Source organism: Vigna unguiculata, chromosome 7, assembly GCF_037176805.1.
Source record: "Vigna unguiculata cultivar grain cowpea cultivar isolate G323 ecotype 2 chromosome 7, ASM3717680v1, whole genome shotgun sequence".
Lineage (NCBI taxonomy): Eukaryota > Viridiplantae > Streptophyta > Magnoliopsida > Fabales > Fabaceae > Vigna > Vigna unguiculata.
The window spans coordinates 33,368,265-33,379,410 of record NC_140798.1 but is presented as its reverse complement, the minus strand read 5'-3'; the positions used below and the strand labels follow the sequence as shown (position 1 = coordinate 33,379,410).

Sequence of the window (11,146 nt, the reverse complement as noted above, 5' to 3'; positions counted from 1 at the left end):
GATTCTATAGTATACAATTTATTCCAAATTTTCAAATAAAACTTTCTGAAATACCTTTAAAAGTTCTATTTATGAACTTTTAACTATATTACAGATAGTTTCTTTAAGAAAAAAAATGTAAGAATTTTGAAAAAGTATAGTTAAAGAAGGAATCATGAAAGTGAGAAAGTAATTGCCTAGTTTCAATCACCACCTGCACTAAGTAAAAAAAAAAAAAATGCACCAAAGTAACAGGCTTATGGTGTGTGCTAAATATTAACAGAGAAAGAATCATTCAACTTTGAGCTTGAGGATTTCTTTTAAGAGAATGACTTTTCAGAACCATGAATGACATATAAGATATAACTGTAGTTAAATATGTTCGTGGTTTCTAAATTTGATATCAAATTAAAATTCATTATTGTAGTTAAACATGTTCGTGGTCTATAAAACTCATCTATTCTCAAACTTTGAAACTAGATAGATATAACTTTCTTCACCCAAACTTTAAGTTTTTCATGTTAAATAGTGTTATATCTTAGTATTTGACTTAAAAAGTGTCGAACGGTTGTGATAGCTCAAACATCAGTCTAAAATAATATTTTACACGTCAAAACAAAAAATTTAACCTGGTCAGAATATTTTAATTTACTTTTTAAAATTTAGAAATTAAATTATATCAAAATCTGGTTTGAGATTCAATTCAAATTTGAGGTCAATGTTTAGAGGCTAAAAACCTTTTTAATCCACTTTTAATCCTAGTCGCATAGGATCAGCCAGCCAGTGATGTGCCAGCAAAATATTTACCCTATTACAGGTCCTTTCTTTTTTTGTTCGTCCTTGATTTCTGTTAGCACAGCACGAAGGAGAAAATCATGACACTGTGAAGTTGTTTAAAGGATAAATAACTAATCCCTGAATTTAGAGTAGTTTTCGGGTCACAGCTGAAGGTGCCCGTGTAAGTAACCAAAGACCAAAATGAAGCAAATAACGATGGCAGGTTCATAAATAACTGAGATAAAATAAATAGTTTTGATAGAACAAGTACTTTCCGGGGCTTGCACTGCAATTATTCCCTTTATTCAAAATGATAGCTATATCTCCCCAACTAGCAGCATAACAAGAATCTGAAGATGTCACCAATGGAAATGATACCTTCCACACGCAGGGTACCCGCCTCCACAACCACCAGTCTTCTAACACCTGTAAAGAGAATCTATTTATTGGTTTTTTGTTTTTGATGAAGAAAGGGGGAGGGAGGGGATTGTTTGTGAGTGCAGAAGAAATACCAGGGTCTGTCAACCGCTCCATCACTTGGTATAATGAATCAGATCTCAAACACATATGACATCTCGGCCCATTCGGGAGCCCGCTGGGAAAACCTGCATCTCGTCCCAAAAGCAATGCCTGCAACCATAAAGCCCAATTTATACAAGTTCATCACACAATAAACGATTTTTTTTTCTTTTGGCATCAATTAAGCACACTCTAAAATAAGCCAAAACTAGAGTCCAAACCTTAGGTATATTTTCAATACAAGAATGCTCAACTAAACAACATTCATGCTGACTCAGTCTCAGGTTGAAGTAGAAGTGGCATGTTATATGGTTCAGGTTCAAATACCACAAGATACGTGTGCAACTAGTGATTAGGAGGAAAGAAAAACACACAAGAGATACAGTTCATTAAAATATGATCATTGCTAGTGGGTTAGGAATGATTCACTTTTAGATGTAGAGGACTAAAGGCTGCGGTGACCTTTGAGAGTCATCAAAACAAAAGATTACATTATTGATTAGCTTTCATTACAAAAAATACAATAATTAAGGATAAGTTACCAATAGAGTCACACGAATTTAGAGAGAGAGAGAGAGAGAGGAATTACCTGATGGATACTAAACCCATGCAGATCTATCCTTGCATAAATTTTATCTCTAACCAAGGCAATAATGTCCCTGAGAAGAAAATATCAATACAAATCACATAGATGCTTATTTTTATGGAACATCTCCTTTTAAGCATAAAAGTGAGAATCACAAATGTGAACACAGGAAAAAAATGAGATTTTCTACCTTCTAGAATAGATATCTTGTAATGAATAATTAATATCCACAATTGGTATGGAGCTAATTCCAGCTGCAAACGACAGCAAACATAAGATACCACAAGATACAGAATAATTAATATGGATTTATTTTGCTTCTAACATTAATACCACTACTATATAATAAATCAAGAATTATGAAGTTCTTAGTTCCTATTGCAAGGGGAAAATTATTCCCGTATCAAAGAATGAAAAACTCCAAATTTGAAAATACCAAGGTAGAAGTGGTATATCATTTTCTCTGTAAGCTGGATAATAAAAACACACAATTGACATGATATTTTCGGATTTGAGTCCCATCATGCTGTTTTGACCAACTCACTACTTGTTTCTATAGGTTTAGACACTCGGTGCATAATGGTGCATCAGATGCATCTATCCAAAAATCTATCTTTCGATTTTCTGTTCCCTTCCTTTAGTGATACACACTTTTTAAATATAAGGCTTTGAAAGAATTCCTTTTGTTGAGGAGGAAAAATAACTGTAACTTGAGGAAACAAACTTAATGACCATTCAACATCTAGCCAGAACAAAAGACTTGACCTGCTTTGAAAGAGAAGAATAGTCACCTTGAATCAACAGAGACAGAGCTTCACTAAGAGAAGCATGTGGCCATAGCATAGCAAGTGGCTGTTTATTGGATTCCCCCAATTTTGACACCCATGTACCTATAGGTAACATACTAATTGGTAGCTGAAGAATTGGCAAGGAATCCCAAGAGTGCTTAAAATGCCTGCATATACCTGAAAAGTAAGTCCATACTTTAGTTCCAAACCATTTATGCTTAGCCAATAAATCTAGAAGCTTACATTTTAGTATTTCTGAGAGGGAAGCAAGGTGTAGCAGCTGAGGAAATGAACCATCCTCTGAAGAGGAATGGATAATAGGAACTGTTGCCACCTTGTTTTGCAAAATTTTTAAAGCAACATCTTTTAGACACTCAAGGGGCCCAGCCTGCAGAATATGTATAAACATAGCAATGAAATACTATACAATCATAAAAGATAACATGAAATCACAATCAGCAGGAAATACATGACTAACAAGCAATCCCATCAAAGTTATAATGTTGAAATCACATTTAATTTATCTATCTATCTATCTATCGATTAATAAATATAATTTTAGTCAATCATATGTAGTGGAATCCCGGATTAATTCCCTATTTCTAGAGCATACGACCTTTTGAACTTACCTAAAATGTAAACAATATCACGAATATATGAAATTGGAAAATAAATTTGATACGTGGAATATTTGTCGCAACTGCTCAGAAGCACTTACATGAACTAAATGTTGAGGGTATTTTTTCCCTCTGCTATCAATTGCGCCTTCTTGTTCCTTTGCCTCTCTCCATGCTGCTATAGTATGTGTCTCAAGTTGTTCTTCAGTCATGTTTGTTTCATGAATCCCCAACTGAAATTAAGCATGTTAGATGAGCCACAGAATTTACAGAAACGTGCCGTGTATTTCTCTATAAGAGTGATATAGCTGTGTATTTCTCTATAAGAGTGCTATAAAAATCAAAGATGTTGAATCAGATGGTATTTTAGAGAAAAAATTTATCCGTGTAACTGAATCACGAGAAGTGTAGACCAGTATAGGGCCAGTAACGATCTTCACATGCCAACAGGGCAAGGCATGACAGATTCCATTGATTTGCTCATGAGGGCTTTCTAGGAGAAAGAAAATCAGAGCAATCAGAGAATGGAAAGTCTTCTGGACAGGTATACACTATAATAACTTAGGATGGTAGATATCTAGCATTACACCCAGGTTGTCAGAAAACCATCAAGTGACTAAACAAAGCACGCCGTTTGTGAAGATGAAAACAACTCCATTAATAAAAGCTCTATAGGGTCACAATAGAACAAGATTTTGTTGAAGAAATTAGGGTTTTCTTGATCGTCAACAACAGAAAATAGAATAGAACAGCAGCCAGGATGCAGTCCAGAAATATCTATAGAAAAATTACTGCTAGAACAAGGACAATGAGAAGGAGAGGGAAAAAAGAATAAAGGTTTGAATTTGACTGCGAAAAAAACCACTGGGAACTACGGAGAGGGCATCAATTTCAGCTCCAATACCGTGTTAAGTTAAAGAATTCAGGAAGAACTTATGGTTTTGTTTGGCATCAAAAGTGACAAATAGGACAGAACAGAAGCAAGAAAAGATATACAACTGCTGCTGCAACAAGGACACAGTGAGGAGAGGGGAAAAAGAATTAAAAGTTTCACAAGAACAAAGCATCAAGGATCCAGCAGGCACATATTCAATGTTCTCCTTAGAAAAATTCACTAAAATATTTCATGAGATTAACTAGTCGCATGTAAAGCCAAAATGATTGGTAATTGGACGAAAATACATGTTTACCAGTGATGGCAAAGTACAACTAAGATTTGCAACATTAATGTATGCCATGAATAAACCAAAGAATAGATCAAGTATTATCACGTTCCTTGTGATTTCTTTCAACTTCACAATAGTCTAAGCATAGTTCAAGATATACATTTTGGAAATTTCATTTTTTGTCATTAATTACCATTTGACAAGTTTTCTTTTTTAGTTACTTACACTAGAACCTGACACAGGATGTTTTAATAAAATGTTATTCCTGACAAACCTCTTTTAGTATTAAAATGAAGTCCATAGCACTAAGCATTCCAACAAACTGGCACTTGCTAGAATCCCACACAGGAGCTGTAGATATTCCCTGAAAGCAGATAAACATACATAACGAGTGTGGGTGTATTCTCTGATTTGAAAAAAAAGAGATAAACACCTATTCATTATTAGTTTTAAGAGTGGAAGAAAAAAACATACTTCTTGATAAAGAGTATGGAATGCTTGCTTAACTGGTAAAGTTGTATCCAAGGCAACAACCTGAAATTTCAATAAATCAAATCTATAGCTGATGTTGAGCTTCACATAAGAACAGAAACTATTATTGAATGGCCAGTTGGACACATTAAAAGATTAGGAGAGAAGAAGTATTCATACCTTGCCTGACTCGGGAAGCAACTCATAAGCAGTATGTGTAGACAAGAAAACCGAAACACGATGTTGTGAGACCTGCAGATCAGACTCTGACATCCTGGGTTTAGCTTCCTGAAAAAGTTTCAATGTCAAGGTAGATTTTTTAGTTTAACATAATTTCAGGACGAAAAGGATTATGGAACCAAACTAATTCTGACGCCATTTTAAGAAAAGGATATAGAATACAAAAAATTTCTTTCTTTCTTTCGAGCAAACATTAATGCTTAAAGGATTCAAGAATTTCCAGCATAATTTTTTTATTTGAGTAAAAAAAGAAATATTACTACAGGAAAGAAAGAAAGTGTGCACACACACACACCCCAGAGAGAGAGTACAAGTTAACAACATCTTATATAAGAAAGAAACAAGAAACAAGAAAAACAAAAACAAAATTGTCAATAGAATAAGGTTCTCCAACCCCTTTGTACATATGTGATAAAGAATCAGTTAAATAGATTATAGGTTTTACCCAAAAGAGATGCCAGAAAAATGACAGTCCCTTGTTAGATCTAGAGGCTTAGAAGAGAGTTCTTGAACATACAACATATCTCTCGAGCCAGACATGACATAGAACAGCATAGCCAGTGCATCACTATAGAGACTTTCCCTACTCAGTCCATAGCCTTTGAAGCTAAACAAAAGACATTGTTCCACAAAATGGGCAAGGGAATGTCCACAAAAATTATCTCTCACCGAGAAAAGGAAACTCCTTAAGGGAATCAGGTAAACACATTTGACCTTGAAAGTTATTAAAATAATCCTTTAAGAATAAGTTTCTTCTAATGATTTCCTTTTGCTGTGTCACTGTGGTAAGAGGAACAAGGCCGTCAAATATTAATTGTTCCAAAAACTTAGGTTATTAACTTAATGCTTAAGATTGGGTACATAGAGTGCTGAACAAGACTCTTACCTAGATTTTTAGTCTTAATTTGTTTTTATAGTTTTTTACTGCTACAACTCCCTTACACAAGTGCCCTTTGAGCTTGAAATGCTGACATGCATCAGTCTACTCTACTGTTTGCTGACATTGAACTTTTTATTTTGAAAAGTGAGGGTGTGAAGGATTGAAATCCCAACCACTTGGTCAAAACTCATAAGAGGCTTTGATACCATGTCAAATACCAATTATTCCAAACGCTTATGAAAGATGAAGGCTGAAGATTGCTTCTATATCATCATAAAAGGAAAAGAAGTCGCCTTAAAGTAAATAAATCTTCATTATTTCTTCTAATCAATATATGATTCTCATCTTAAATTCTAAGTTCGGTCATTTAAGGAAATGGGATTTACTACTGCCATGACATGACCCTGTTAGCAACAAATTGTCTTGACCCTAGCAGCAACAACTGTCACATACATGGCGTTACAAGTAAGCTCAAAATTCCTATCCACTTCCAGGTAAGCAAGCAAAGAAGGTTCTTGCACTTTTTTGGGTGGATTTGTGGAAAAATGAGAGTAGTCATGAATTTATCATTTAATATCTTAAGTTATATCACATCAGCATCTTCTTGCCTTTCATCAAAATCAGAAACGTCAGCTACATAGGTAGTTTCACACACACATGATAAAAATGTCCAAGTAGGACTAAAATGCATGCATGCTAGTTTAAGTTAACAGAAGAAAATATACTTTAAGGATAACGATAGCTGTAAGTTTCATTCACTTGTAATACTCTATATTCTTTAGAATACTATCCAAACACATATATGCAACAGTCAAGGCGATAAAGATCGTATTGGAGAAAAAACTTACCACATGCCCAACGACATCGTTGTCAACCTCCATGTGGGATCGACCAGGTGTTTCAGCACTTAAGATAGGAGGAAAAATAACTGGTTGTCTCCCTACATAAAAAATATTAAATATCCCATCGTCCCCATATACAAATGGCTGATGCGCATCATGCCGCCACTCACCATCTACATTAAATTTGTACTGCACAAAAGTGGAAACAATGTTATAAACGTAATAATGAAAGAAATACACTTTCCATATCACAATTTTCCCGTAAATATCAGTTACTGTGCAAGACAGTTGTATTATATTAAACAATAGCAACAAATTAGTGATTATTACAGGCCAAAATGTAAAAAACGTCAAAGAAAAAGCAAAAGCAAAGCTACAAACTATGTCATCATGTAGAACAAACATGTTATCAAAATTTAAATATTCATACCAAATATGCAATGACTTAAATTTGTAATCCTGTTTAAATTATAAGAACCAAATCTACTAATGTCCTTGTTGAACATATAGGGCTTAAGGTATTGAGGATGAATGGTCATTTAGAATCGAATTATGAAATATTTGATGTGTTCAATATTTTTACAGAGCACAAAGTGCTGACCCTTCTTTATACCGATAACTGATCATAGTCCTAAAGCTAAATAAAGAAAACGGAAACTAATCCGAAGAGATGATTTAGGATACTCCTAATTCTTCCAAGATAAATCAAGACACTAATGGTAAATTTTCATATATTCTATTACTCACCCTGCAGTTAAAGATTACTGAGGTTAATAATCCAAAGCTTATTGGATATTTTCATATATACTCTAACACCCACTCAAGTTTAGCTTGTAAGCTTTATGGTTGTTACAAATAAATTCTTTCAATATAACATGGGCTCTATCATATCTGGAATGATCATCATCCTAGAGAGTTAGCTGGAATGTTGCATGACCAGGTGCATGACTTATCAGTCAGACTCGAGAAATCGCCATCAGAATGATTCAGTAAGAGGCTGGTATGAATCAGTCAGTCTATCACTAACTCATTGGAAAAACTAAATTACCCAGACAATCAGCAGTGAACATAAAACATCATGACGAACATCAGATGGTTTAGGATAGAAACAAAAGTGACCATGGCCAATGACAAGGACTAAGAATGAAGCTTGAGTTACATCTCAGAAAAAAAATTTGCGGCCACAGGAAAACTTGCCGGCAGTGGCAAACAACAATGGTAAAAGGGAGTAGTCAGATTTTATGGGAACGCCACCGCAGAATACTATAGTGACATGACCAGTCAAGGAGGATATTGCCACTCTGATATCATATTGAAACTGTAAGTTTTTAATTATTGAAGGAGAAAGTTGACAGAATAGCAAGTTTGAATAAAAATCTGGTGAATTTTAATGAGTTACGGGATGATATAAAATATAAAGCACACTTATTTATACTAATACCGTAATACTAGATCATAATGTTAATTATATCAGGAAACAAATCATCATATAACAGGGAAATATTAAACTAATCTTCAAGATAATCAAAGATGCGCTAAATTATGCTAAGAACAATCAAGATACTATTACATATTCTTCTTACATTCTAACAGTCCATAAATGTAACTATGAAAATGTTTACACCAACAATAAAGAAACTGATTCTCAAGCAAAGAAAGAATATAAATAGAAAGATCATAATAAAGCTATATGTTACTGAAAAATTGTATACCTGATCAAGAGTGTATATTTACCCGTGTCAATTCGTAGAAAATCTCATAAAGCTTACTCTCCTTTTTTTTTTTTTTGCTTTATAAGGGATTGAATAGAAGTTTTACATAAGCTAGGCCAAAGCATCAGCAAAACAAAGTTTTAGAAAAATTAATCGCATCAGAAATTGCACCTTCAAATGAATCAAATTTAATACAAAAAAGGGTTTAATTCTCACTGAAATTATATACCATCTGGTTCAATCGTCCAATAGGCCACTCAAGTACTTGCACCCTCAATGTGTCTTTAAAAAGGGCATGATTATTTATTTTAATTCTTCCTTTTATCGGATGACATGCAGTAAGAATAAAAATTAATACAAGTTTTTAATTGATGTGAATCAACATGACATGATAAAAGATTTTGTTAAATGGGTTGCTTGAACAGCAATGTGTCTTTCTCCATAGTCATATTATTAAAGTTTTAGATAGAAGGTGGTCTAATCTTCCATCTGGACTAAGCACAAAGACACAGAACTTTAAGCATTACATGATAACATCAACAATACCTTTTAATCTAACCTACAATCTAGATGGTCATGTTGTCTGTGAAAAAATTGCATATATGACTTTCTTGAATGATGCAAATTACCAAAAAGTACTTGATTTTAAATTTCAACCATTGACATTTAATTTTGAAATCATATTTACAGCATAAAAATAAAAATGAGACTATAAGTTAAACAAACTGGTTAAGAAAGATAAATATCATCATGAAGTTGTTTACTTGTTTCTTTGACTATTCTATGACATTAAAATCTCAGTTGTTTAACGCAATTAGTTCACAAGCAAGCTCCTTGTTTATCCTTTCTCTGTGAGTGACAGTGACCTCCTGATCCCCAACTCTGATAAAGAGAAAGAGGTGCATTCTGACCTAAAACATTGACCATATATGGGAACAAGACAATTCTTTTTATTATAAGTTAGTTTCCTCAGGTTTTCGAAAATTCATAGAGGCCAAGCCAAACAACCTTATGATATCCAGGCGTTAAGGCGCAAATAACTTCAAATTCAGTCGGACATCCTTCCCTGGGTGACATAGGTACAATTGCCTGCCATCTGAGTACAAAAAAGGGGAAGTATTTAAATTAATTATATTCTGCAGTTAAAAAAAAAAAACGAACTACCAAAAAGTTAGAAAACAGCCAAAAAAAAAAAGCAATCAAAGTGACATTCAGTGACACACACACACACCATCGCACGGTCACACTTCCCCATGTTTAATAACGCACACACGCGTATCTAAAAGATCAAAACGGCTACAACAGAACCACCGTGGCAATAAACAATTCAATAACTCAAGTCGTTACCTCGTGAAGGAACCTGTTAGAAACACCATTCTTCCACCGTGAGGCCAAACAAAACGCCTCGAAACCAAAACGGGTCCCACCGGCTCACCGCTCCCCTGCCCTCTACTCGTCCCAGCCCCGAACATTTCCACACCAAAACCTGCAAACTCAACCAACACTAACAATCGGAACAATATATATACCAAAGCAGAGCAGAAACGACCTCAACACTAACGCATGCAGTGCAGCATACCTTCTCCGCCGCGATCAAAAATCACAAAAACGACAACTCAGTACCTGAAATCAACAAAACTCAGTGCCATCAAACAAGCAACACAACCACGAAAATAGATACAGACAACTTCACTCTCACAAAATAAACAACCGAAAAGAAAATATTCTATTACCAGTAAAAGAAAAAACTGAATCGAACTAAACAAATAATGCAGCAATCAACTCAAGAATGTTAAAGTTGGATTGAATTTAGTTTAGATCACAAGGCCTTGGTATATATAGAGAGAGAGAGGTTGAAGAAGATGGGAATGCATTGTGGATTGTGTGTTGGTTAAATACTGAAGAATAGAAGAAGAAAGAGAGTAGAAAAATGTGACGGGCCAAATAAAATTGAAAATAGTAATGATGAAGAAAATACAATCACAAGGGCAAACACCATAAAATGGGGAGAGAATAAAGGGACAGAGTAGGAAACAGAGAAAAAACACAGTCCTTAGTTAAATTGCGTGCCAATGCCAGAATTGCGTGCCACTGTCAGGGCCACCGTTGTTAAAACGGAAAACTACAATTCAAACATGAAAACAAAAACGCCTAACCGTCGTCGGATTCATGCTATTCCTGTTGCTATTGCCATCTAATGAGAGCTTTTTAATCATTGGTGTTCCTGTTAACACTAATAACTTCAATTTAATTATGTGTTCGTCTGCATTTGCTCATATTATTTTTTAATTCAAACGTATCAGAGTTTTGTTTCTTCAAAGTATGAAGTTATTATTTTGGAGTACGTGCGTTTGTAATGTGACCACCATTACAGCTCGGTATGTTCATGGCGTCCCCCACAGACCTCTGCTGCAAGTTCTTTTCTCGTGACCACCTTGGGGATTCCTTCAATGGCACAATTCAGTTTCTTTTTTATTTCCCTCAAATAAGAGAATTCTAGTTTTGTGGTTTGCTTTTTCTCTCTAACAACAAAACATAACAACACTGAGTATAGAATCATGTTTAATGT

General features: G+C 34.5%; 1 protein-coding gene across 2 annotated transcripts; it reads right to left on the bottom strand.

Annotated features, from left to right (window-relative positions):
- Window positions 1-868: 868 nt before the first annotated feature.
- LOC114190712 (sucrose nonfermenting 4-like protein) lies at window positions 869-10,539 on the bottom strand. 2 transcript variants are annotated; one of them, XM_028079693.2, is made up of 15 exons: window positions 10,311-10,539; window positions 10,157-10,200; window positions 9,925-10,081; window positions 9,586-9,673; window positions 6,872-7,054; window positions 5,084-5,191; window positions 4,907-4,966; window positions 4,707-4,796; window positions 3,368-3,499; window positions 2,893-3,037; window positions 2,653-2,826; window positions 2,052-2,115; window positions 1,865-1,934; window positions 1,269-1,386; window positions 869-1,182 (listed from the first exon to the last, which is right to left on the bottom strand). In XM_028079693.2, the coding sequence occupies exons 3-15, from the start codon at window positions 10,047-10,049 to the stop codon at window positions 1,088-1,090; spliced, it is 1,452 nt and encodes a 483-aa protein (XP_027935494.2). In that variant the 5' UTR covers window positions 10,050-10,081; window positions 10,157-10,200; window positions 10,311-10,539; the 3' UTR covers window positions 869-1,087. The 2 variants fall into 2 exon arrangements, with proteins under 2 accessions (XP_027935494.2, XP_027935493.2); XM_028079692.2 differs by having other exon boundaries at window positions 9,925-10,063.
- Between the last annotated feature and the right edge of the window lie 607 nt (window positions 10,540-11,146).

Bases quoted from the DNA above. Each gene is read 5' to 3' on its own strand.
- LOC114190712 (XM_028079693.2), bottom strand. From the start codon at position 10,049: ATGTTCGGGGCTGGGACGAGTAGAGGGCAGGGGAGCGGTGAGCCGGTG. The intron at 5,192-6,871 runs GTAAGTTTTTTC...AAACTTTTTCAG, and splicing joins ACGATGTCGTTGGGCATGTG to GAAGCTAAACCCAGGATGTC. The intron at 4,797-4,906 runs GTATGTTTTTTT...ATCTGCTTTCAG, and splicing joins TCCATACTCTTTATCAAGAA to GGAATATCTACAGCTCCTGT.